General features: G+C 43.9%; 1 protein-coding gene across 1 annotated transcript in view; it reads left to right on the top strand.

The window, feature by feature from the left end:
* The window catches only part of ABCA4 (ATP binding cassette subfamily A member 4), a 121,929-nt gene that overhangs the window by 47,351 nt on the left and 47,831 nt on the right, over positions 1 to 26,747 (top strand). Inside the window, exons 13-21 of the mRNA XM_016134165.2 lie at positions 7,774 to 7,979; positions 8,572 to 8,748; positions 10,680 to 10,902; positions 13,975 to 14,196; positions 16,063 to 16,267; positions 19,493 to 19,558; positions 22,114 to 22,203; positions 23,936 to 24,110; positions 25,903 to 26,034. Coding sequence (XP_015989651.2) covers positions 7,774 to 7,979; positions 8,572 to 8,748; positions 10,680 to 10,902; positions 13,975 to 14,196; positions 16,063 to 16,267; positions 19,493 to 19,558; positions 22,114 to 22,203; positions 23,936 to 24,110; positions 25,903 to 26,034 — 1,496 coding nt within the window. The remainder of the gene's footprint in view (positions 1 to 7,773; positions 7,980 to 8,571; positions 8,749 to 10,679; positions 10,903 to 13,974; positions 14,197 to 16,062; positions 16,268 to 19,492; positions 19,559 to 22,113; positions 22,204 to 23,935; positions 24,111 to 25,902; positions 26,035 to 26,747) is intronic.

The raw sequence follows: 26,747 nt of genomic DNA, 5'->3' as shown, positions 1-26,747 counted from the left end.
GGAAAGGACTTGTACTTGAGCCTGCCATGGGCCAGCCACTACCTTGGGCACTTTCGTAGGTCACCTCATGCAACCCTCCTAACTACCTGCCCAGCAGACATGATTGTTGTCATTTTATAGAATTAAAAACTGATGTGCCTAGCATACCACAGCAGATGAGCAGGGGTTTCAGAATTCTAATTCAGAGCCGTCTGGCTCCAGTGAGGATGTTCTTTCTTTTATAATGTGAGGGTTATATTAGTAGGGGCTCAGTAAGAATTGTTTGGATAAATTATATAATGAGTTAAGAGAAGGCACCAATTATTTTATAACATTGGGAATAACAGACATTATTCTGATTGGGTCTTTTCTGCTTGAAAATAACTTTGGAGGAAAAAAACAAAATGATTTGACCTCATTCAGTCTTTCGTATTTGCATGTACTGACTACCTACGTCTGAATAAATGCAATTAACCCCTGACCTCTAGAAACTCACAACCTATGGGGAGGGATAAGCACACAAAGAAATAGTACCATAGTAGTGATATCTCAAAGGATGGCTAGAACAATAATTCAATCTGATGAAATAGAAACAGGCTGCACAAAATGTCAAATCCTCTCCAGATTGTCAATACTTTCTCCAAATGATCTCTGAAATTCCTCCTTCCTCTGCCTCTGTCCTGTACCATTTTTCCTAGTTGGTCTCTGGGCCTCCAGTCTCTCACGCTTTCCAGTGAGAGACTCCTCAGGGCCTCCAGTGAGATCTTTCTAAAACCCCAGTCTCTTCATGGTGTTCCTGCCCAGCTCCACAGTGGTCCTTTATTGCTGTAATGATAAAGTCCATCCCAGTCTAGCCCCTTTATGACTCTTCTACATTATATGGGATGGCACGCAGCTCTGGGCCTCTCACCTGACTAGCTGACCCCTTACCTCCTTTGCTCCCCTTCAAGACTCAACTCCTATGTTTCAGGCCTTCTGTGCTCCATACTCCCTTCGTTGTAGCCCTTGATAATTATTTGTTCAAACGCCTCCCCACCACCATAGACCATAACCCCTTAAGAGTCCAAACTGTATTATTTTTCTTTTGATTTCCCAATTTACCTTAGTGGAGCTGCAGTGGCATAAAGTAGACATCCATAAATGCCAAATTAAAACTGAGAATACATTTATGTTGGCCCTTAAAGTTTGAATTTGCTTGCTAAGCAAGGCCGAATGACAATTTCAGGCAGAAGGGAGAGCATTAACAAAGTGCAAAGTGAATCTGCAAGACAAATTCAAGTGAAACAGATAGCCTGGGTAGGGGTGTGGCTGTACGTCAAGGGAGTGGGTGGGCGTGGGGAGGAGCAGCAGTGTCCAGAGATGTGACTAGAAAGGTCAGCTGGCTTGACCTGTGAGTAGTTTCATCCCGTAGGTGAAAGGACATCATCTCTAACACTTATGGGCTCTGCGATTTGGGGCAACATTGCTGTTCCACTCCCTGACGAATGAAGGTAAAACTAAAGCTGCAGTTCCAGCGGTGTTCACTGGGGTGGGCGAACCAGTGTTCGTGACCAGAACGTGCTCTGATAGGTCAGTGCCCGGCTCTGCTGACCATTACATATTTTGAGAATGGTAACATCTACCTCCCAGAATGATTAATGATTAAACATGAAAGCTTTGAGAGCTTAAGTCTGTAGTTTTCAGCCAGGTTATTCTGTCTCCTCTTGTACCCAACTAGACAGCAAGCATTACCTGGCGGTTTGCCTTATTGTGAGGCTGTGCTCCAATTTGGCCTTTTTAATTGTTTCATCATCGTATTTATTTATTTTAGAAACAGACATTTTTTAGCAGCTGTGCATTTCCTGTCCCTTTGTTTCCCAGTCGTGGTGCATTTCCTCACTTCCTCACTCTTTGTGATTGAACATTTCAGATGTCTGCTCCTGGGGCCCAGTGTGTTAGACAAAATTTATTGCACTGCCTTGGGCCTCTATCTCACCATCACAACCAACTCAAACAGCTCAAAGCTATTTTATCCAGTGGCATTTTCCTTGTGGTGGGAAATGAATCTTGAGTGTTACAGTCTAGATGTGCCGGGAAATTCATTCTGGGATGTTTGCCCACACCCGCTGGCATTTTTCAAAAGGAGCCCCAGTGTCTGCATTGACACCAGCAGGACCACTTCAGGCCCCTATTGGCATTCAGCAGCCGTTATGTGCTCAGCCTGCATTTGGAAGTTAAAGATATGAGAGGCAGGTTTATAGAGCCAACATCTCTAAGGGTAGGCACAAGGCCTCCCTTATCCCTGAAGATTCACCCCTACGTGTCCTGGGCGTATTGGTCAAAATATGTCAGCACAAGGTGCCAATTCCCTTTGATTATCAAGTTCAAACAAAAAGAAAGATTTTCTTTCTTCCTTTGCTTTCACTGGACAATATCTCCCACTTCATAGATAATTTAATTTATCTATTACTTAATGTGTTTGAATTAGAGTCAGAGAAGTCACAGTTGAAGAAGAAAGCCTGCTGCTACTGTGGCTTCTCCTCCCAAGGTGCTGTTTGATTTAGCTGTGTAAACAAATAACTGCATTCTCCAGAGGTCTTGAACACAGCTGTCTGCCCTGGAGAGAGCTCCAACCTCTTCTGCCAGGTTGAACTCTGCTTCCTGGTGTGTATCAGCAAAACAACAGACAAAGAATCGTAAGACTTGTGTGGACTTCAAATGCTGGTGGCCCTGCCACCGAGTTTTGCTACAGCAGTTGGAAGCTGAAGGGGACAAGGAAACTCCTTTACTTGATGGACTACCTTTGGCTATCATAGGGCATCATAGGGTACTCTTTGAGATGTTAAACTCTATTTGCAAAATTTGCCCTAAATCTGCCTCTGAGGCTATAAGCTAATTAGATTAAACCCAGTATGTGTGTTAGAATCAGTGACCTTGGCTAAGGGTTTAATCATTCATCTTTGCTTCCCAAATACGCTCATGTACACACAATGAATAGACATGCTGATTAGCCAAGATTTTAACCTCAGGGACCAGAGCAAGTACCAATAGGGAATGAGGCCATTTGCTGTGAGGCAGGTGGCCTCCACATGAGAAGGCAAGGGTACATCATGAGTTACACCTCAGAGAACAACCCAGGGACTTCTGACTCACATCCAAAGCAGCTTCCATGGATGCTTGGCCTTGACTTTAGGAAGATTTGATGAGGATGATGTTCTGGATTAGCTTCATTAGACCTTCCTCTGAATAGAGGTGTATGACTTTCACCTAATGGCCAGTGAGAAGTTAGTGAACAAACACTAGTGGGTTATGGATCACCCTCTGCCCTCCCCCATTGCTCATTGGGGTGTGGGGCTTTAGTTTCTGTCCATAGCACTGTTGTAACCAGATGAGGTGCTTCAGGTCAGATCAAGATGGGTTGTGTTCCCAGACATATTATTTAAAGAAAATAACTGCCTCCCTCCAGGGATAAACAGTTGTCATGAATGAAAGGTAACCTGACAGGGCCTTAAAAGCCACAAGACTCTGTCGACTTACAAGATATTTTACAAAAACAGTAATAAAAATTGTATTTATTGAGACAGTTTAACAACGTGGTTAAAACACAGGCTCCATCCAGAGGAAGTTCACTGTGGCTCATTGTGCCTCCTAAGTGAGCTTGGAGTGATCATTGTAACTGACTTCCTAAGGAGGTTGTGAGGATACAAAGGGTTAATACAAGTAAAGCCCTTTGACTAGTTTGGGGCACATAGTAAGCCTTCAATAACCATCAGCTTTTATCCTTACCAGGAGATAGCAGCTGGCCTTTCACAAATACTATCATGTGATTCTTAGAACATACTTTTGAGGTAGGGCATATCTCCTAGCTTGTCCTATGAACCTCAACACCAAGAACTGCAAATTGCTAATTTAATAGGTCATTTTATATCTGTTCTTACAGAGAAGGAAACAGAGGCCACACAGGTAGGAAACAACAGCGTGCCAATGGCCTTTGGGGCTATTTGTCTCTTAAACTCTACACTATACCTCTCTCCAAGATGCGAAGATAACTCAACTTTGAAACCAGGTCAGATGTTCCAGGGTAGAAATGAGTGTTTGCAAACCTTTTAAGTTTTGTTTTTTCAGAGAGTATCAGGGTATCAATCTATGGGGATCCAGCAGGAAACATGACTGTGAATCAGCTGCCTGATAAAACAGCCAGGATGGAGCCCACGTCACCACGGGACTCAACAATGTCACTGAAAACATCAGCTGCATATTCCCGTATAGATTTCTCTTTAAGACATGAAAGGAGAGTTCAAAGAAAATGGACTAGCCAGCTCAGAAAGTCACATTATGAAAATGTATTTATTTTTATTAGCTTTTTCACGTCAATGAGAGTCATTAGTATCTTAACAAAAATTTACTTTTCACTAAGTTCTCCTAGTTTATCATCTGAATCTGAGGTGCACAGGATTACATTCAAAGCACACAGTATTAAAGCAGTGTTCGGGACTTCTAAATTTAAATCTAGTCAATTCAGTCAACACTCACTGAGTCCCTTTCATGAGAAAAATACTATGAACAAGATGTGTCCCCTGACCTCAAGGAATCTACTGTACCTAGGGCTGCACTGACCCACGCAGTAACCAGCCGCCATATGCAGCTTTTTAAATTTAAATTAATTGAAGTGGAAAATTCAGTGCCTCAGATTCACTAGCCACATTTCAAGTGCTCAATGGCCAGATGTGGTTACTGGCTACTGTATCAGATAGGGCAGATATAGGACACTTTCGCATTTCAGAAAGTTCTACTAGACAGTGCTGCTTTACTTTAGGGAGAGATCTTCTTCAGGAATTATGTTGCCCCAGCTTTGTTGTTGGGGTGTGGCTTCCGGATAAAGCAACTTGTTGCGCGAACAGTACCACCCTCAGGCTTGACACTTAAAGACATAAATTCAGATTCTGCTTCTGGCCTATATTGACCTTTGCCCTTGATCCTCTGATGCCAGTTTCCTTACAGGTAAAGCAAAGACATCAGACCATAAGATTTGACAACTCTTTCTGTCCAAATGCTCTGTGATGCTGTGAGTGAATTGGTAGAACGTTGTGTGTGTGTGTGTGTGTGTGTGTGTGTGTGTGTGACAACATGCCACAGCTAAAAAAAAATACATAAAGAAAATTTTCATTGTCCCAGATAATTTTGGTTTTCATTTTAGAAATTTAATTTCAGACTCCTTCAAATTTTCAATTCTAAAATTCTATATATAGAAGACTAAACTTGCTAAACTGACTTTAAAAATGAGATTTTTTTTTAGTCATCTTTGTAGAATGTTGCGTTCTCCCTAAAAAAACTTAACTGACTAAAGAAAATTTACCATTTCCTTTAACTCTCTGATATGTGACTACATTATTGGTATTTCTTAAAGAAATACTAATTCTATTTCCTTTTAAAATAACTATCTTCTTAGTACGATGTCCCTTAGGCCTTGGCCTTCTAGAGTTTCTCTTGTACCTGTATTCCTCCTTCCCATATCAGCTAGAAAACTAACAACTTCCTTTGTTTTCTTTCTTTTTATCTAGAAGACTGAGAATAGGACTGGAAACCCACTCCCCAGGTATAGAGCCAGAGGCAGGACATTTAGTTCCTGAGGCCCAAGGAGGGTGGGTTTGCAACACCTTGTTTAAATTCAGCTACTGAGTAAAAAGAGGTCTGGTTCACCCTCTGATGCCCTAACGGGCTTCAGCAGTGAGGGGTTTTTAGTGAATGGAATGGGTTTACCTCCTCAGCAGCTCGGTAGGAGCCTGGGTCTTTAGTCAGGTCCTTATGATCAGTGCACCGTTCTCACTTCTTCATTTCTCCTGGTAATTGTTGTGGGTCCAGTGGAACTGGAGTTTGACACCTACTCTACCACTTTGGGGAGGTTACGTAGCTTCTTTGAACCTAAGTGTCTGGGGCTGTGAAGTGAGGATAAATAAAACTGTGCTCTCTTACTTTATGAGACAGTCATGAGCACGTGGAGGGCCTGCCGACCCAGCTCCACCTGCGGCTCCTGACGTGGGGAAGAAGTCTGAGCCTGAAGTTGGAAAGTGGGGAGGGAACCCAGCGTCTACCACTTTCTAGCTACCTGACTTCTCGCAGGTGTCCTCGTGTTCAGTTTCTTTTTCAGTAAAATGGGGATTCCAAGTAACTCGGGCTCCGTGAGAGTGAATTTGTTCCTTTAAGACCGCATTATGTCACCAGCCTTCTAACCACTATTCCTGCTTCCCCCTTCCCCTTACAAGTGATCTTTTGGAAAGATGATCTGATTGCATTATGTCATACCCCTGCTTATAATTCTACAGTGGCTTTTAGGGCTTTTTAGGGTTTGTCCAGACACTGTTGATTTGAGCATGGAAAGCCCCATGTCCCAGGAAACCCATTAGCTGGTCACACTACAAAATCCAGCAGAGCAACTGTTTTGGTCCCCACCCACCTTCCTAGTACTCACCATTCAGCTCTGTTCACCTATGTGCTTCTCTGAGAAACATTCGATAAAATGCTGATGTGTTGGCCCTGCCACTTGAGCATCTATCTGTTTTCATTGGAGTGGGGACTGACTGTGGGTACGTTTTAAAAGCTCTCCAGTAGCTCTGAAGTACAGTCAAGGATCAGACCACTGCCCTATTTTTGCAGATCTCCAAACACTCCATGTGCTGTTCCCTGTGCCTAAGCAGACCTTTCCCCTGCTCTCCTCTCACAGGCTAATTCCTGTTCATCTTCCTCCAGGCAGTCTTTCAGGACTCCTGCAGGTAGACTTAGCTACATTTCTCCACTGGAGACCCAGACTACGCTGGGCTTGCTTTCATGAGAACTCTATCATTCTGTATTATGATTTTTGGTTTACTCGAACACTCTCCATCACTAGATCTTGAATTTCCTTCAGGAACAGATTTTATCTTTCCTCCTTGTATCCCTGGAACCAAGCAGGCTGTGGCACATTGCAGGATCTTAGTAAGTATTTGATGAACAAATTAATCAGGACAAGGCCATCCGACCTCTTGTGAGTTACATTCTAAGAAAGAAACATCAACACAATAACCTTAGTGGATTATTGGAACAAGAAAAATCCAAATACAATATAATACTTTAACAAATCTATAAAACTGGACAACTCCTAATCCTCAAATTAAAAGAAATTCTTAGTTTTGTTCTTTTCTTGGTAGTGATTTTTTTTCTCTCTCTCTTCCAGGGAAGAGAAAAAAAAAGACACATTAGGAAATTCCTCCTTTAGCAGCATTACCTGTCATAAAGTTGTGATTGGAAATGATTCTCCGACTAACTCATTTTGGCCCTCTATTATTTTCTTTCTTCCTTCTTGTTCTTTCCTCAGCTGGCCATCTTTGTATGTTTGCAGAGAGGCAGGAAGGTTCACTGTTTCTCTCTGTCTTTAAAACTCTTTTATCAGCAGGCTTTCTGATCTTCAAAGCAGCCTGTGTTCAATGTGACCCCACTCCCTTGACTCCCTGTGCTGGGGAGTGAGAGCTGTGAGTATTTTTGTCATTTTGACGACTTGCATATTTGAACGGCCTTGGACAGCCTGATAGTATGGGCCTCACTAAATCTGCAGGATTTAAAGCAAGTCAGCATTTCCTAGTCCCCTTTCACCCGTAAATCTAGACACATTGAAAAATTGACACCAGACTTCCAAGTTAAGCAAACAGTGAGTTTATAGGTCCCCTTGCATTTGACCCATCCCCTGGGGCAACAGCCCTTACTTATCCTCTTCCCTTTACTGTAGTTGAGTCTTTGCAGTTGGTGTTCCTCAGACGCTCTCAACTTTGTGATTATCTGCAGTGCTTGATCCTGGACAAGTTTGAAAGCTACGATGATGAAATCCAGCTCACACAACGAGCCCTGTCTCTGCTGGAGGAAAACAGGTTCTGGGCTGGTGTGGTATTCCCCGACATGTACCCCTGGACCAGCTCCCTACCACCGCACGTGAAGTACAAGATCCGAATGGACATAGATGTGGTGGAGAAAACCAACAAGATCAAGGACAGGTGATGTTTCAGGCAATCTCAGAAGGCCCTGGGCATTCCTGGGGACATATGAGGCAAGGAGAGGGGCCACCCATCTCCTCCTAGGACAGGAAAGTCATTTAGAAAGGCATAGAAACACTTTGGTAACCAGTCGGTGAGACCAGGAGAGCTCAGCTACCTTGTCATCACACCCTCAACTCAGCACTTGTCCCCAGCTGGTCTTTGTGCATCTTGAAGATAGAAACTTCCAAGGACTGAATTATCTTCACATAGAGATTCTGCAAATAGTGTTTCTCCAAAGACACAGAGAAATTAGATTTGGGACCGAGTAATGGTTTGAGACTGACTCAGCCTCTGTATCAGTAAAATTAAATAAGAGGGAATAAGAAATTCTGTAAAGCTAAAAGAGTCTTTGAATGAAAGCAATTACGAGTCACATTGTGACTAGTATTCATAACTAAAATTTAAACTGTGAACTAGAAAATAGTTGGATAGCTTGGAAAAGATTAAAAGTTTCAAGAGAGTGAGTTCTGAGTCACCTTGTGCTTATGAAGTGTGCGTGATCTGTCCATTCCCGTTCACATCTCTGTCCCTCCCTCCGGTTTCTTCTTAGGTACTGGGATTCTGGTCCCCGAGCTGATCCCGTGGAAGATTTCCGATACATCTGGGGAGGGTTTGCCTATCTGCAGGACATGGTTGAACAGGGGATCACAAAGAGTCAGGTCGGGACTGAGGTTCCAGTTGGAATCTACCTCCAGCAGATGCCTTACCCCTGCTTCGTGGATGACTCGTGAGTGGGAGGCTCCCAATCCTGCCTCTTGACAAGCTAATTTGGTGGCAGGGTGGGGTGGGGTGCTCCCTAGGCTTCAGTCTCTTTGGAGAGAAACCCAGGGACCGGGACCAGCTTGGGGGAAATGGAGCTCTGACTGAGAAGTCTGCCTCTCCCGGGCTCTAGGAAGGGCCAGATGGGCAAGCAAGTGGCAGGGAAAAGGAGTTGGTGCTGTGGGTGGAAAAGAGAAGGTGAAAGTTAAAGCAAGGGGAATGAGGTTAGGGGAGGGGACAAAGGCTTTTAAAATTTCCACTACGTAGTGTGTTTGGTATGTGGAAAGGTTCTGGTCAGAGTGTTTGCCCAACGATTGCCAAATCAGCAAACGAGGACTCTGCATCACAAGTAGGCCCGGTTCCTAGGAGCCTCAGAATAAGGCAGCTCATTCCCTAATTAATATTCCCATGATGTGTACTTAATGAAAAGGTAGAGGAATGTGTTGGATGAGCTCAGGCCCTCCCTCCCTATCCACCCCCATCCCCAGGCCTGAACATTTATTGACCAGTGGCAAGCTAAGCAAGTAGCCTACTGTTTTCTGAATGTTCATTTGGAGGGTGGTAGAGAGAGGGACAGAGAGGCAGAGGGGCCCGGGAGGGCTCATTTACCATGGCTGATGGGGGCAGAAGTGCTCCCAGGAGAGTGGTGGAAACCTAGAATGGCTTAGGGATTAACTCCTAGAAAAAAACTGGGAAGTTCACCACAGTGTACATGTCTGTTTGCGGGGTTCAGGGAGGAGAGAAACATGTACCATCTGAAGAAAGGAAGGGTCAAATTGCCAGCTGGCAAAACAGTAAAATAAAGCCCCGTATGGACACAGAAAACCCTCTCTGAACATCCTCTTCCAATTGGTTCTCCTTCCTGGGCTCTACAGAAAACTAAAGAGATAGATAGCAGTGGCTATTCTGCAGTCAGTTTGGGTTTGGACAATAGGCACAGATGGAATGAGGAGCCAGGGGCCAAAGCCCGGTTCCACTTTTAGGATCAGAACAGGAGTGGCTGGCAGGGAACTGGGCTCAACGGTGCGGTGCAGCAGAGGGAACTCTAGCTATTCAGTGTGTGAGAGCCCTCTGGTGGCAGGTCCCAGGGAGCAAGCCTTCTGAATTCATGGTTCTCTCCCTGGGGCCATCTTGAGTGAAACCCTCCCACACTATAATTGGGCTCTTCCTGTGACACCCAACAGTTTTTAATAGGTGATAATTCCAAGGGCTTTACCAGCACATCGAGCTGGTAAACATGTATACAGTTCCCAGTACAATAATTCCAGATGATCTAATCTGCCCCACTTGCTGGAATGGGCATCCATGGATTTACTCCACAGGTACACGGATGGTGAATAGAATCAGTGGCTATCTGATCACTGATTGATGTACTGATGGCCTTCAGAAAGTGCCACACTGGTTAGTTATTTTTTGCTTCTTCCAGCATAACTGGGGTTGATCCTCCAGGGTGCTACACTGGCTGCCCCCTTGGGGAGCCCAATTATTGATCTCACCACCACCAGTTTCCCCTGTCGTCTACCTTTTTGAACTTCAGTTAACATACGTTTACCTACTCCAGTCACATGCCATATTAAGTCTGCTGTCCTTTCCTGAGAGATCTTACAAATAGGTATATACTGTGTAGCATCCTTAATATGATTTTATTTAGACATTTTACTCGTAGAGCATTTATCTGGGATAACCAAAAAGCTACTGTCTTGTTCCAAGTGAAAAGTAGGCCTTCAGGACAAAGTGCAATGTATTAAAAGATTCAAGCCTATTAGATGCCCAGTGTAAGTTTTTCTGCCTTTCCCTTTGCCTTAGCTTTGTCCTCTACACATTCATTCAATAAACATTTACTCCACATCTACCAGGTACAAGGCATACTACCATTCTGCTCCTCTCCTCTTACTATAGTTTTATGATCATCCTGAACCGCTGTTTCCCTATCTTCATGGTGCTGGCCTGGATCTACTCAGTCTCCATGACTGTAAAGAGCATCGTCTTAGAGAAGGAGCTGAGACTGAAGGAGACCTTGAAAAATCAGGGTGTCTCCAACACAGTGATTTGGTGTACTTGGTTCCTGGACAGCTTCTCTATCACGTCAATGAGCATCTTCCTCCTGACAATATTCATCATGGTAAGCCAGATGGAGAAAGCCCAGAAAATCTTGAATAGTCTTGTTCCTCTTACCTTTTCTTCTGTTAATGAACTTGTGCCTGGATGAGTCGTCTGACCACCAAGGATAGCATGACATGTAGCTACCCAGCCATTTCAGCCAAGGTGGGAGATACTCAGAGAAACAAAGTCTTCCCCAAGGTGCTGCTGTATCATAGCATCTTCTTTGTTTCCACTTCCTGCCCAGGGAACCACAGTCTACATAGATTATCCAACCCCTTTCTGTGAACTCTCTAGAGAGGCTGCTATTCGCAGTATCCAGCATAGGGTGATCGCGCAAACTGTTCTTTCTTTCCAAACATAGAAGAAATGAGTGTCTTCTTGGGATTACTGTTCCAACCACCAGCTGGAGTGAGAATGTGGAGAGCCTTTTCAGTGTATTAGGAGAGGAGACCAGGACTGTTTATTGATTATCTTCATGGTCTCACCACTCATGGCTTGACCATTGAACATTCTGCTACCTAAAGAATCTCCAAGATCTCTCTGTTTCCAAGGATGGAATTTGGAATCTATCCTTTCTCAGCAATGGGAGGAGTTTTATAGCCTCACACAGCATGCACTGGCCCATCCTCTGCAAACGTGCAGCTTCCTCACAAGCTAGACTTGGAAAGAACACATTATTTCGTTATTTCACAATTACTCAGATTTTACACTGCTATCCTTCGTTTTTAGTTCCTCGACAGTAGATGACTCTTTGTACTTGTTAAATGACAAGGACATAAATTTAGGTAGGTTTGATATTTATTCCATGGGATTTGGTATGTTTTAGACTTCGGGCTTTACAACTCCTGATACAGTGTCACCAAGCTTGTTCTGTCTCTTTACTGTCATCATATTAAGTGACTCATTGAACTGGGCATCATGTGTGCTGACCCAGAGATTCTGGTTAAGTATGTGCCATCCATGTTGGACCATCTCTAGTGCCTATCTGACCATATGACGGAATGGTCCATCATATATCCTGTCCAACTAACACATATCTGTTTAAACCAAATTCTTCCCCTTCTATTTGCAGTAAAATGTACTAAGTCTGAGGGGTTTTGATTTTAATGTTGTGCTGCGATCCAGTGCTAGACCCTTTCAAAACCAATGATGATGTGGAGGTCATTCTGCTCAACCTGACTCAACTGAGATTCGGCTTTAAATATGCTAAGGGTCCCAGAGCTCCACAGAGATGAGGGCAGAAGCTGAGTACCTTGCCTTCCTCTAAGGGTTCCTTGTTCCTTCCCATCCTTCAGTCTGATACTTTCCTACTGCCAAGTCATTTGTGTCCTCAGAACTAACGGAGTCAAAATGCATAAGCATCTGATTTACACAAAATGCGTAAACATGCACAACATTTTGCAATGGCCATGACACTTGTTGCTGATAAATGACATTGATATCTCCTTTCCTAAGAATGAGCATTAGGACTTCAAAGGTTTTAGGATGTGAGGTAAAGAATGTTCACCAAGAATTTCTTGTACAAAAGGGTTTCTCCTTGTGGGAACCAGAACATTGTTCTAGTAATGACGGAAACAGAGCTTTCCACACCAAAATAGGATTTTCCTTTGAATGACGCTACCATTTTTCCCTGGTCCTTCCTTCCCACCTCAACTGTGCAGGAAAGAAGCTGGAAGCTGATACAATGGGAAGGTTCCCTTGTTATTCAAGCTATTGAGAACAGAAAAGAAAAGTGGTCCTTAGAGAAAGCCAAGGACACTGAAATCGTTGGTTCTGCCAAGTGGATTTCATCTCTGCTTTAAGTCAGTGAGGAATTATATACCCCTAGAGGTTTGTAGGACTTTGCTTTGAGCTGAGATTAGAAATTAGTTTCATTCTTCTGAGAATAGCAACAACCATCTTTAAATTCTTCTAGCCAAAAGTTACAGGTTCAGTTGTAGACTTGCTTTTATTGAGTTGTGTGTGATTAAGGAAATCACACACAATGAGCTTTCCAGGGTGATATGGAGACCTCTTTGCACAGAATCAGAAGTTCTGAGTCCTAATCTTTATTTAGATTTCTTCAAAGTTGGGTTCTAGTCAAGCATGGCTCTCTTCCACTTCTGTTTGCCACTTGTTTTATTCTATTTTTTAATCTGTTCTATCAGTGCTCAGCTGACATGAGAGCATGAATGGAGGAGAAACGGTAGCAATAGCAGATAAGTAGCACATTTGTTCTATTCAACTCAAAAACACCCAGGACAGATAGTGCTAATTGGTCTTTCTTTTTGACTAAGAACTAAGTGCTGCAGGGCACCACTACTGATTAATTCAAACCAATTCAAGAGATAAACTTTATTTGTGGCTTTATGTTTCCAAGAAGAAGTGACCTATATGTATCTGGAGTTATGTGCAAAGGGTAAAAATCCTCATAGGATGCCTTAGCAAAGGAGAACCAAGAGGGTCTAATCAAGTCAAACATCTTAATTTATTCTATAATGTCATTTGGCAGCAGCTCTTTAAAAATAACTCGTTTGGTCCTATTTTCTACATAGCCAAAGTGATTGAATCATGAGTTAATGTGAATGACACTGAGTATTACCAGATTCTACAAAATGTATTTGTATGATGCAATAGATGAGGGGATTAATCTACTTCCAAGTGAAATGGATTAATTACTGATATTCTCACTTATGTGAGTGGCAAATCTCAGAATACAAGTACAAATGATTGAGTCAGGAGGCCAGGCCCCAGCTTGTTGGGTGGTCTCCCATCTCCCTTTTTTGTTGCTCATCTATCAGTATATCCCAGAGCTGTCGATTCTCTGAGAGCTGCTGTGCAGATTTTTCTCCTCTGTTCAAGTCCCACCAAGGATTTGCTTACATAATAATTACTTGGTACTAATAGTGCATTACTGTCATAGAGAAAATGACATTCATAGGATTTAAAACTGGACATTTGGGCGCCAAAAACAGACTGGTGAGAGAGATCCCTCTGGAGCAGAAGGCTTCTGAGGGCCCCAGAATCACTGCACAGAGGTCACCCCCTGAGAGGGATAGTGTCCCTGGGTATGAGTGGAAATGACTGGCTCAAGTCTCCTCTTTGGTTTCAGCATGGGAGGATCCTGCATTACAGCAACCCCTTCATCCTCTTCCTGTTCCTGTTGGCCTTCTCCACCGCTACCATCATGCAGTGCTTCCTGTTCAGCACCTTCTTCTCCAGAGCCAGCCTGGCAGCGGCCTGCAGTGGTGTCATCTACTTCACCCTTTACCTGCCTCACATCCTCTGCTTCGCCTGGCAGGACCGGATGACAGCCGACCTCAAGATGGCCGTGGTGAGGGACCTTGGGCTCACCCCTGGTGCCTGATACAATTCCTCTGAGGGGTCTGTAGCATTCCAAGAGGACTGGCCCACCCTCTGAAGGACTCCTTTTGGCTCAAATGGACATTAAGTTTAAAGGCATAGGGGGGAAAGTGGAAGTGACCCGACAGTTCCTTTTCACCAAACCAGCTGATTAGTCTGCCCTAGGAAGTCATCGAACACTAGTTCAGCTCATAGGTCCCTTCGTGTATTCCCAAGAGGAAAACATCAGGCTTATTTCACTTAGTTTTCTTTTCCTAGTGTTCGAGAACACTCAGAAAGAAGGGAGCTTGCCCCGCTAACTGTTCTGTCCAGAAAGATGTTCCCATGAATTAAAAGTTTTTGTTTCTCTCCAAAAGAACTTCAGCTGGAGCAGCTCTGCAAATGTCTTTAACATGTTCTACCAGTGCACAGAGAAAGGGGTGCAGAAATGAGCCAATCCAGAGTCAGGCCCCCTTGCCTGGAGAGGTGTCCAGAAATTGACTCTTGATTGCCTGAGGCACTTCTTGGTTTATGATTCCCAAACACCACTGTCTTTTTCTCTAATTGTTTTCAGTTAGACCATTCTACCCTTTCATTAACCAGGCTAAAGAAATTCTGGGCCCTGCAGTTTTTCTTGTTCTCCAGAATCTCCCTGCCCACAGTTCTCTGTGTGGTGGTGGAGTCAAGAGAGGACTACCACCTGCTTCTCATTGGGGAAAGATCTGAGGTCAAAGTTGTTCTCATAATTCAAACTTATTTGGCTCCAGAGCTGCCAGGGCATCTGCCTTTTATTTCTCATGTTAAATAATAAACTAATTGTTGCTATTTATAGCAGCCAATTTTCTAAAATGATCACCGTGGTCTAGTAGCAAGAAATCCTTCTGACTCAGCCTGGAGGCACAGCTGCATAATCTTGGTATCTGGGTAGGTGGTCAGTATTTTGGGTGTGTAGATCCACCAGAAAGCTATCGTTCTGACCGCCATGTGCACCAGGGCTGGGGTGAGATTTTTAAAATGGTTTTTGTGAATATGTAGCCAAAGAATCCCTTCTTTTTTGCAGAGAGACACTCTGAACCCCACCTTGGGTCCACCAGACTATGGAGGACCCAAGGAGGACTAGGGAGGACTTTGACCAGAGGAAATGGGTACAGCTCATCCCTCTGCTTGTGCTTATGTGCTTCCTGTCAGGTCAGGGGCCATCCATGAGGACTCAGCTGGGGGCTTCCCTTTCAGACATCTTTCTGTACACTATCTTTTCAGTTGACTTGTGTTCTCTACAGAGAATCTAAGAAAGTGATGGACCCCAGTCTGGAGAGGAGAAAAGGTGACAGCTGATGTAATCCGAGGTTCTTCTGGCCTCTTTGACAGACTCGGGGGGTCATGAGATCATCCCCTGCCTGGCCCTCTAGCCTGCCCTAGGAAACTAATGACTTTGCAGACCCTTCTAAAGGGATTCTCACAAAACAGCTCAAGTTAGCTTTTTTGTTCTCCCAAAAACTATGTGATCTTGAGAAAGAGGTAGGAAGAAAGGGGGAAAGAGGGTGAACACGAGGACCTTTGGTCCTTCAGTGTGTTATGCTGTGTTGTATTTGTCTTCCTCATTACAGAACTTGTCTCATTGAACAGGTAAGAGGTGGCTCACTGGGTGGTGGGCAGGGGTCTCTGAGACCTGAGAGGCATTCCTAGAATTCTTGTACTGTGGGAGGACTGCTATAATTCCTCCCTGGGGTGGCTTTACACCCGAATATAATGTGGACCTTCTTTTGGCCTTCATCCCTACCTCCTGAGCATCTAGGTGCTGTTGGGTTGGGAAAGAAACCCTCTGCTCATCTTGTGCACCCTCTTTAACCCACTGCAGAGCCTGCTGTCTCCTGTGGCATTTGGGTTTGGCACTGAGTACCTGGCTCGCTTTGAGGAGCAAGGCCTGGGGCTGCAGTGGAGCAATATTGGAAATAGTCCCATGGAAGGGGATGAATTCAGTTTCCTGATGTCCATGAAGATGATGCTTCTCGACGCTGCTCTGTATGGCTTTCTTGCCTGGTACCTTGACCAGGTGTTTCCAGGTAAGTGTCCATCTTCATAGAGTAGAGGTATTAGGGTCCCTCAGATCCCTAGCCCTCTCTCTTTCATCTAGTTTAAATCTCATAATTGCTTTCTAAACTCTTTCAATCTGTGGATTTCAAACTGAAATCCAGGAGTCAAAAATCGTTCAATGAATTCTGTTGGCTGCACATTAGAAATAGATCCAGAATCTGATCCCTTGTCACCACAGCCTCTTCAGTCCAAGCCTCCTTCTTCCCCTGTCACCTCCTACCAGTCTGTTCTCCCCACCGTATTCAGAGATCCTTTCGGAATGTAGCTCAACCTTCTATTCAAGTCCCTCCAGTAGCTTTTCCTCTTGTTTGGAATAAAACCCATTCCCCAATCCTGGCCCACAAAATGCTTCATTATTGGCCTCCAATTATCTTTCTCATCTCCTGTCCCCCAGCGTTTCTCTGCTCCAGACATACCAGCCTCCTTACTGACAGTTCTTGATACACCAAGTTCATTTTCTCCTCAGGACCTTTGCACCAGGTGTTCTCACTGCCTGGAGCATGTTTCTACACATAGACACACACACGCGCGCACACACACACACACACACACACATCACAGACTTGTTCTCTCGCTTTGTTCAGATCTCTGTTCAAATGTCATCCTATTGCTGGGATTTTTCCAGACTGAAAATATCTAAATATCTATCCCTATATAAATAACATTCTCTTAGTGTTCCTGTCCCTTATCTTATTTTTTCTTTTTTTTAAATCACCATCTGACATGATATTTCTTTATGTGTTTGTTTATTGACTCTCTATGCCTTGTAAAATCTGGGCCCATAAGATCAGGCCCATGGTCTGTTTTATCCATTGTTATAGTCTCAGTACCCAAAAGAATGCCTGGCTTTTGGTGGATAAATATCTGATTAATCTGTAGCACGAAAACATCAACTCTTGAATAAAAATCGACTACTTACATACTTTTGTCTTCTCTTTGTAGAAACCAGATTTTCCTTCAAATTAGTCTTTCCTAGTACCTAGAGAAGCCCCACCTCCATTTGAGTGGTCCCCCAGTCAACCAACAGCCACTGTGTGCTATGGCATCCACAACCTTGCTCTCGATGCGGTGGCCAGGGAAGAATAAGGCTGGCCCTGATCCCTGGGAAGTGATGAACTCATAGGTTTTAGCTCACCTCAGGGCAGCCTTTGCTGGCAGAAATATATAGGCAGCAAGCCTGGAATAGGAAAAAGATCCCACGGCTGAGTCAAGAAGCCTGGGGTTGGATTGCAGCTGTGCGACTATATTAGTTTCCTAGAATTGCTGTAACAAAGTACCACAAACCGTGTGGTTTAAAACAACAGATGTTATCTCACAGTTCCAGAGGCTAGAAGTCCAAAGTCAAGGTGTTGGTGGGGCCATGCTCTCTCTCTGAAACCTGTAGGGAAAGGATACTTCCTTGCCTCTGCCTAGCTTCTGGTGGTTTTTCAGTAATCTTTAGTGTTCCTTGGATTGTAGATGTGTCACTCCAATTCTTCATCTTCACATGGCATTCTCCCTGTGTCTGGCCATCTTCTCGTGGTCGTCTTGTTAAAACACCAGTCATACTGGGTTAGGGAGGGGCCCATTCTACCCTGGTATGACTTAATCTCAACTAATCACATCTGCAATGACTCTCTTTCCAGATAAGTCTACAATTCTGAGGTCCCTGGGGTTAGGACACTGGTGTTTGTTTGTTTGTTTCTGATACCAAATTTATCATTTTTTACAACACCAACCAATTCTTCCATATCAACTGGTGACCAATGATTCAATTTAATTCTGACAGTAACTACCCAGAATTAGTGTAGACCCCACAAGTTCAGTCCCATAAGACTACTCTTGCCTTAGAGGCCTGCCTCAAACGTGGCGTCCAGCCTACCCACACTTTTGTTCAGCTGACTGAAAATTCAGTGGTTCTCACAACCCCCCTCAGGTTCAATAATTCACTCAAACAACTCACAGAACTAGGGAAAGTGGTCTACTTACAATTACCACTTTGTAATAAGGAATACTACTCAAGAACAGCCAAATGGAAGAGATGCATAGGGCACAGTACAGGAACGTCCCTACCCTCCCCAGGTGCAGTACTCGCCCAGCAAAGTCCAAGATTTTTAGGAGCTCTGTGTCATAAACTGAGGACAAAGACCAAGTATATTTTGTATTCTACCACAGACTTCAACATGTCATTTTTGGGGGGAAGAGAGGGTGGGTGGTAAACACATTTCAACCCCTAACAGTGACCTTGAACAATGCATTTGACCTTTTCAGCCTCAGTTTTTTTCTATCTTACTAGGCCCTTAGATGGAGATATAATAAGAGAAAATTAGTTGGATTGAGAATGAAATTTGTACACAACACAATTCAAGATCTTTGCTTCAGCCAAGCTAAAGCTTTGATTTGTTCAACAACTATTTACTGAGCAGTACTTATATGTTAGGCTCAGAACTAGTTCCAGCAAAAGAGGGGAGGGAAAGACAGACCCAGGTCTGCCCTCACAGAGCTTACAGCCTAGCAGTGGCCATGAAACACGAGCTAACTATCAAATAAGCAAAGACAGTGTTCTCACAAAAACAACATTTTACAGGTAGAAAGCTGGCTAAGAGAACTGGACTAGAAATTTGGGAGTCTTTTCCTTGAAACCTGGAGGGTTCTAGCAGGTGGGGTAGTTAGATCAGTGGTATTAGAATCAGATTACCTGTGTTATAATTTGGGCACCTCTATCTAATTAGCTGTTACCTTGGGCAGATGGTTCAAACTCAATGTGCCTCACTTTCCTTATCCACAAGAATATTACTACTAACTATCTTCTAGAGTTGTTTTGAGGATTAAAGTGTTTGACGCATGGAAAGCACAGTAATATACAGAAAGAGCATCTAACAAATGTTATTGGTTATCATCATTATTATTATCTGGTAATTATTGAAAAAGGCATGATTAAATTCTCTAATAAAATGTTTCCTTAGAAAACTAATGTCAGACAAGATCATCAGTCTTAGTATTGCTTATTCCACCTGAAAAACATGACCTTTGGATTAAAACATGTTGAAAAGAATAGTCTTTATGGTATCCCATTGGTCGCTATTTACTGGCTTCTGAACTATAAATATCTATATTGATAGTTTAAGGTTCAGATAGGTAAATTCTAGATATAGAACTGGGATAAGGCAGAATGACTTAAGCTTTTTCAGCTTATTTTTCTGTTTATTTTTTAGGGGATTATGGAACCCCACTTCCTTGGTATTTCCTACTCCAAGAGTCCTATTGGCTTGGCGGCGAAGGTGAGTTCTTAAAAATTAAAACATTTTTTAAATTCCCAAAACTTTAATGTTTAAAACTAGCTTCTTTGGCTATGCATGGGAAATGTGTGGGCTACAGATCTGGCTCTTATGTCTGATTACTCCTCTGCCTCCTGGGAGCTTGGCCACCATACAGCCTCTGGGAACCCACATTTTGTGAGTAGCTGGGCCAGGGCGACGGTCCGAGCATCGATAACCCCTGTGTCCTGTACAGCTTGTGCTCGGTGGTTTAAATTGCCCCAGTAAAAGGAAACCAAACCACTTCAGGGTTCAAATGACTTTTGCAGCTTCTCGATTTAAAGCAAAGAGATACACAGAATCCTAAAGGCATCTTTGCATTTATCTTCTGCCTCTTCTTCTGTTTGTTTGTTTGTTTTTATTCCTCTCCACCTTTTCACAATGTAAACTAATTTATTCTCTAAAGGTAAGGACCCAGCCAGAGGCTGGGGCAGAACTGTGATCTTCATGGCAAAGTCTCCCAGGTTCTTCTAGCTTTGAGCTTTATGGTGGTTGGGGAAGAGAGCTAAAAGGGCATTTGTCCAGAATGCATCTTAGATAAAATTTACCTTTCCTACTAAACAGGACAAGAGGCTGAGGGAGAGTTCTAGAAGTAGGGGAAAACCACAGATTCTTTTGTGAAGTGTGAGAAGGCAGAGAAATTCCTGACCTGAGACCTGGGGACTCTCCTGAAGCTGCGAAGTTCAGGCAACAAAGGAAATACTTTCCAATCTGTTCCTTCCTTGTCTACCTGCTTTTTCTTTGTATCATTGGGCTGGGGCCAGGATTTATCCTTTACGCATGAAGATAGGTGTTTGTTTTCTCTAGGAGGTTAACCTAGGGCCTTCAACAGACGTGGGTGGTTTTCTTTTTCCTTTTCTTTCTTTCTTTTTTTTTAAATGATTTAAACAAATAGCACTTCAACAGCTTAGTAGTTTTCCATTAAGTTGGTTTGTCATGTCTATTTATACACTTTTGAATTTCTACTATAATAAAGTGATAATCCATCATAAATGGGAATTTTCAACACAGGAGTGTGTTCCTTGTGGGCATTTTTTCCCTCTATGATCTCAGCAGATACTCTGCCTCTCAAAAAAAGAAAAAAAAAATCTTGAGACAAATGTATTCCTTCAAAAATGAATCGCATATTTTTGCCAAGAGAAGCCAAATATTTTTCACCTGCTTCACAGGCTAGACTGAAATAAATTCCTAAATTTCTATAAAATCAGAAAAGAGCTGAATTTCTCTGCTTAACCCCTCCTTCCACAGATGAAGAAGTGGAGCCCAAGATTCACCCAGTGTCCGCCCAATTTCCCACTGGTCATGTGGGACAAAATCTGGAACTGGGACCCCCATTTCCTGACAAGGAACTCACTTCGATGACTGAACTATTTAGGAGAATTTTTCTCGCTGCCATGTTATTACACATTACTGCAGTATGATGGCTAACAAAGTGATCAAAAGAGTTGTAGGCAATAAATTTAAAAATCCTTCAGGAAGCATAAGTGGAAGGGCTGGAGGTGACGGGTCTCTGACCACTAGGCTTGTTACTTTCCGCTCCAGCACACATCCTACAAATCTGTAGAGGGTGACGTGGACAGAGGAGGCCCTGGATGGCTGCTGCATTAAAAACTCACCCCACTCAAGTGGGTGCGCTTGACACCAGAGCCTTTAAATGCCTGGTGACAGTGATTTCCTCCCGCCCCCACTGTCCCCTCTGGCTTGATTACTCTCCTGCTTCTCTTCCTCTTCCTGATGTCCTTTTAAACCAAATGCCAAGGTTACCAAAAAATATCTGTGTGTGTGTGTGTGTGTGTGCGCGCGTGTGTTTGTGTGTAGGTGTGGGTGTGATGTGTGAGAGTATATGTTTGTGTGAAAATATGTGTGTGACATACGTGTGTGTATGTGTGTGTGTGTGTGTGGTGTGTTTGTGGTGTGTGTGTGGTGTGTGTGTGTGTGTGTTTATACTATACTTCACAATTTGTGCAAGCTTCGACCTCAACCAGGCTCAACTCTGGTGTTAATCCCAAAATATTTGAATGTTCACAAAAGTAGATTTCTCAGGTAAATCATTTCTCGATCTGTAAATTAAGCTAGCTGTCCATATATCACATTGAATGGACTTTGACATGTTTGGGATTGGAGCGATAAGTACTATTGGCAAGCTAAAAGAAATTAACCCACTTCGAATTCAATCTTGGTTTTGTGAAATTTTTTAAAATCACAATTTCTGACATTGCGGTCTCCTCCTGGCACTGAAACTCCCATTGCAAAACTCCCTCTGGGCTCAGCAAAGGTCACACAATCTGGCCTGCTGGGGGCACCGCTGGCCACTTTCGGAACCTCACAGACCCACAGGTCATAGGTTGGCAGGGTCATGCTTGAGGCTGGTCCCTGGGAATGCTGACTTGGCCTTTCGAGGGAACTGTGTTTTCCATTTACAGTAGGAAACCCTACTGCCCCCTTTCTGCCCTCCTTTCCTGCCTTTACTGATTCACAGTTGTCACCAGGAGAGTAACGGTGGCTTCTAATTGGTGCAGGGTGTTCAACCAGACAAGAAAGGGCCCTGGAAAAGACGGAACCCATAACAGAGGAAATGGAGGACCCAGAACACCCAGAAGGAATAAATGGTAAAAACCTCAGTAAATAGCACAGAGGCAGAGAAAAGGCTCAGGGTGCTACGAAGAGCCCGAGCAAACTACCTCAGGACTAGGGTGAAATGGAACCCAGGAAACTGACTGTCTCTGTTGACAGGGATTAAACCTGATAGTTTCTCCAGGGTCCAGCTGCACGTGTGTAGAATGAATGGTCCAGCCAGACATTAACACATATTTCCTGGAGAAAGCAGATACCAATTATATGATGTATTTGTGACCTTGTTAGGCAAATCTCAAGTGAGTTGTACAAATGTGCTGACTTCCGAGGATTTAGCAAGAACAATAACTTGGGTCACTGGGACTTAAGGAGGATGTGAGCTATAAGGAAAGACAAAAATAAATGCTTCTATGTACAGGGGAAAGAGAGTATAGTATTGCTGACTTCACTTCACTTGTGACTTACAAATCTAGAAGCCCATTCATTCAAGCCATCAAAAACCTTTCCTGACCATGGAGCTTACCTACTGATTCCCGAACTGAGGAACGAGGTTTGCAAATGTTTCTCTGGCCTTGCTTTCCTTACCTTCTCTCTTGAATCAGTTCTGTATTTCTCCCCACATTCTCCATTCTTGAAGCATATGCATTTCTCTGAGGATGCTATGATGGTCTCTCTATCCTCACCCTGCGTTTAGAGAAACAGCCTGGCCTCTGGACTTTGCCAATGTTGCATGAGGGGGTCCAGCCTCTGTGTCTCTGGCCCAATCCAGGTGTCATTTCACAAAGCTGAGATCAGCGACTGGCAGCTCTGCAGAGAGATGGTTTGCAGGCAGCAGGGTCTCTGGGAGGACCCTCTTCCCAGTGAGGAATTCCAATGCTGAAATCAGGAGGCTGGATCTGGTCCCATCTCATTTATAGGCAAGGCCAGGAGGCACAGAAAGAAGCATTGGGATGTTTTTTGTATGGGAGTGCATACTCAGAACTACAATATTAAGACAACAAATTAAGTAGTGCTGTGAAGAGGAACTAGAGCAGGGAGAGGTGGACACCATGTTGTAATGAGGGCCTGCAGTGGAGGGGACTATGGGGACAGAAAAGTAAAGGGGTTGAGTTTGAGAGACAGTGATGAGGAAGAGTGAACTGTCCTATGCACTTAATTGGAGAAAGTCTGGACCCCGAGGAGCAGATTCAAAGATTTGAGCCAAAGTGACTAGAAGCATGATGGCTCCACATATGGACATGAAGGAGTCTAAAGGAAAGTGTTTGGGAAAGAAGATGAAGGGCCTGAGCGGCTACCAGAAATCCCTGAAGAAATGCCTCACAGATGACTGAAAATGAAGGCCTGGGTCTGAAGATCGAGCTTGGGGCCATCTCTCCATACACACAGTGAATGCACTCTGGGTTCGAGTTCCAGCTCTACCACTCACGAACCGCATAACCTTGACTGGACACTTGATATCTCTGTGTCTTAGGTTTCCTCACCTATAAAAATAGGCATAATAGTATCTACCCCACAGAGCCGTTAAAAGGGCAAAATGAGGTAATCGGTATAAAGCGTGTGCAATAGGACCTGACACATAGTAACTGCTCAACAAATGTTAGGTACTATTACTGTTACCATTATTATCCTGTAGCCATCCAGACAAAGGTCATAGCTGAAGCTATGGGGGCAGGTGAAATTAAAGGCAAAACCCAAGATCTAAAGAAAGGATTTTGGAGAACTTCTACATTAAGACGTCATATGTACCTCATGTTCATTTTTTCCAAGACTCCTTCTTTGAACGTGAGCTTCCAGGCTTGGTTCCTGGGGTATGTGTGAAGAATCTGGTAAAGGTTTTTGAGCCCTATGGCAGGCCAGCTGTGGACCGTCTTAACATTACCTTCTATGAGAACCAGATCACTGCATTCCTTGGTCACAACGGAGCAGGGAAAACCACCACCTTGTAAGTCTTCAAAAAAAGAGGATGGGTTACCACCTCTTTTGTCATTTTCTGGCGCTATCCTTTTTCTATTAGCTGTAGTCTATCCTTTCCCACTGAATTTTAGTGAGAAAAATATGCTCTATATTTGTGTCTCAGGAATGAGTAAAGCGCGCTGCAATATTCAATGCTCACTCACATATGTTATTTCATTTGATCCTCACAAGAAGTCGGAGAGGGAGCTGCAGTACATTTGTTGCCCCCCTTGTGTGCCAGGGAAGTGGACATCCAGAAAGTGAAGTGAACTTCCCGAGGCCCCAAGTCATAATGGTTCAGTGGGGGCAAGAGGCAGGTCCTCCCACAATTGTTTCTGGTCTCTGACATCGGGAGCCCATCCTCCCACCCCCGCCCCGCCTCTCCAGCATTACTGTCATTGATGAAGGTGGTAAAGTCTTGGTCATCACTGCCATCACCCCTCAGTCTATAAAATTCTACTTCTTTTTCAAAGAGCATTCCTTCTCCTACCTATGAGAGGTGGCGGTAGTTCTAAAGAAAGAAAAAGGGGTGCAGTCTCTAGAGGGCTAACAGCCTGGTGACTGAAGGCCAAGTTCCAGGAAGATGAAAGCATACACTGCTCAGCTCAGGAAGCTCCCTCACTTTTCTAAGGGACTTGGGCACCATCTGCTGAGAAGGAGAATGCAGACGGCCGAGGTTCTCCAAGGAGCGGCAGAGGCAGCCCTCTCGAGGAGCAGGGAACCCGTGTGATTCGCAGGCTCAAGTCCTTTGGCTCCTTTCAGAGCCTCAGGAAGGAACAGCAGTGCACGCCCTGCGCTGGAATGTTCCCTGGGCGGGTCGATGTGAATGGAATGTGCGGCTGGCACCATTCTATTTGGTTCTGTTTCCCTCTAGTGGTTCATTGACAGAGATTTCAGCTTCTAAGTACAAATTCGGAGAGCCCGAGATTGTATCTGAACTCAGGGACAGAGCTGGGTGGAGCAGCTCTAGGTCCATCTCATTTCTCTCCTTTTTAAGTAATATGGTCAGAGGGCCTGAAGCTCCATCCAGGACCCCGAGGCTTCTCACAAGCAAACACATTCCTTCATCGACTGCTGAAATGCAACTTCCCCGGGAGGTTGAAACACAACTTTTAGTAAAAATAATATTTTTGAGTTTTACTTTAAGCTGGCACTGTCCTATTTCTTAAGTATTAAACTCATTTCATTCTTACAACTCCATAAAGTGAGAATTATTATTTCTCATTTTATAAAAAAAGGAGAAGAAAAAGACCAGCATAGCTACTGGGCTCCTTATGTTCTAGATCCAAAGATGATATTGTTGCTGGTAATTCTCATGCCTGGCTTCAATCAATTAATCGACAAGTACATATCCAGTGCTTGGGCTTCTCATTAAGACCCTTCCTCAATGCTTTGTCATGGCAACAGCAGGCAAAGCATTGACCTATGCACTGAACGCCTTTTATTGAGTCTCTAGAACACCAGGAATTGTGATGGCTGAGTTGGGGACGAATCTTCATCTGTAAGTGAATGTTCTGTAGCAGGGAATCCTGGAGGCCCCTGGGTGCCTCCCTGGGAGCACGAGGAAATAAGTAGAAGCAGAGAAGGAAGGCAGATGTGCTCATCTGCATCAGGGCCTGGGTGTGCACAGAGGTGCTAAGCCCTGTATGAGAAACTGTTGGTTCTCCGTAACTAGTGATAGTTTGCTTTGATTGGGCAGGAATCACTCTGAGAGTCGGGGCTGCCATCCCGAGGTGCTCCTAAAGGCCATCCTTTCTGCCACTGACTTCTGTGTTTGGCAGGTCCATCCTGACGGGTCTGTTGCCGCCGACATCAGGGACCGTGCTCATTGGGGGAAAGGACATTGAAACCAGCCTGGATGAAGTACGGCAGAGCCTTGGCCTGTGTCCCCAGCACAACATCTTGTTCCACCAGTAAGTGGAAAGGCATTTGATGCCTTCCCCAAGACTTATCCTCACCCTGCCCCCTCAACACACATGCCCACTGGAGCCCACCTCAGGGATGCCAGCTCTGTGAGCAGGAGGCAATACTCTTGTTTGGTCTTCCTCGAGTTCAAGGTCCTTTGTCCTGCTTGCAAGGAGAGGTGTCCCTCAGAACGTGAGACTGTGCCTGTGACACTCGCAGGAACTGAGGTCTCCCCACTCAGAAGAGTAATGCCCCTTCTCTCTGACAGGGTGGCCAATCCTGGGGTCCCTTGCTCAGCCCCGAAGTACTCCCTCTCAGGGACCAAGAGCAGAGACCATTGTTCCTTTCCCCCCTTAAGCCGGCCATTAAAAATCAACTTTTCAGGAGACGATTTTAAGTTGCTTTTTCCCCAAACTCTTATTTCTTGTCTAAAAAATTGTACATATATTATTGAAGAAAGGAAGGAAGGAAATATAGTTTAAAAGAAGAAAATAAAGGCCACCTATAATTTCATCACCCAGAGATAACTGCTGTTAACACCTTAGTATATAATTTTTCAGAACTTTTTCTGTGTGTGTGTCGATAGACATATATACTTTAAAATTATAAAGAAGAGTAAAACCCTACATATAATTTTGTAATCTACCATTTAAAAAAAAATGTGATTGCTTTTTTCACCTATCATGCACATATTTTTTCATATCATTACATATTGTTCTAT

Source organism: Rousettus aegyptiacus, unplaced genomic scaffold (genome assembly GCF_014176215.1).
Source record: "Rousettus aegyptiacus isolate mRouAeg1 unplaced genomic scaffold, mRouAeg1.p scaffold_m13_p_1, whole genome shotgun sequence".
NCBI classification, from domain to species: Eukaryota; Metazoa; Chordata; class Mammalia; order Chiroptera; family Pteropodidae; genus Rousettus; species Rousettus aegyptiacus.
Note: the sequence above shows the minus strand (reverse complement) of the source record. Positions and strands in the feature narration are given on the sequence as shown.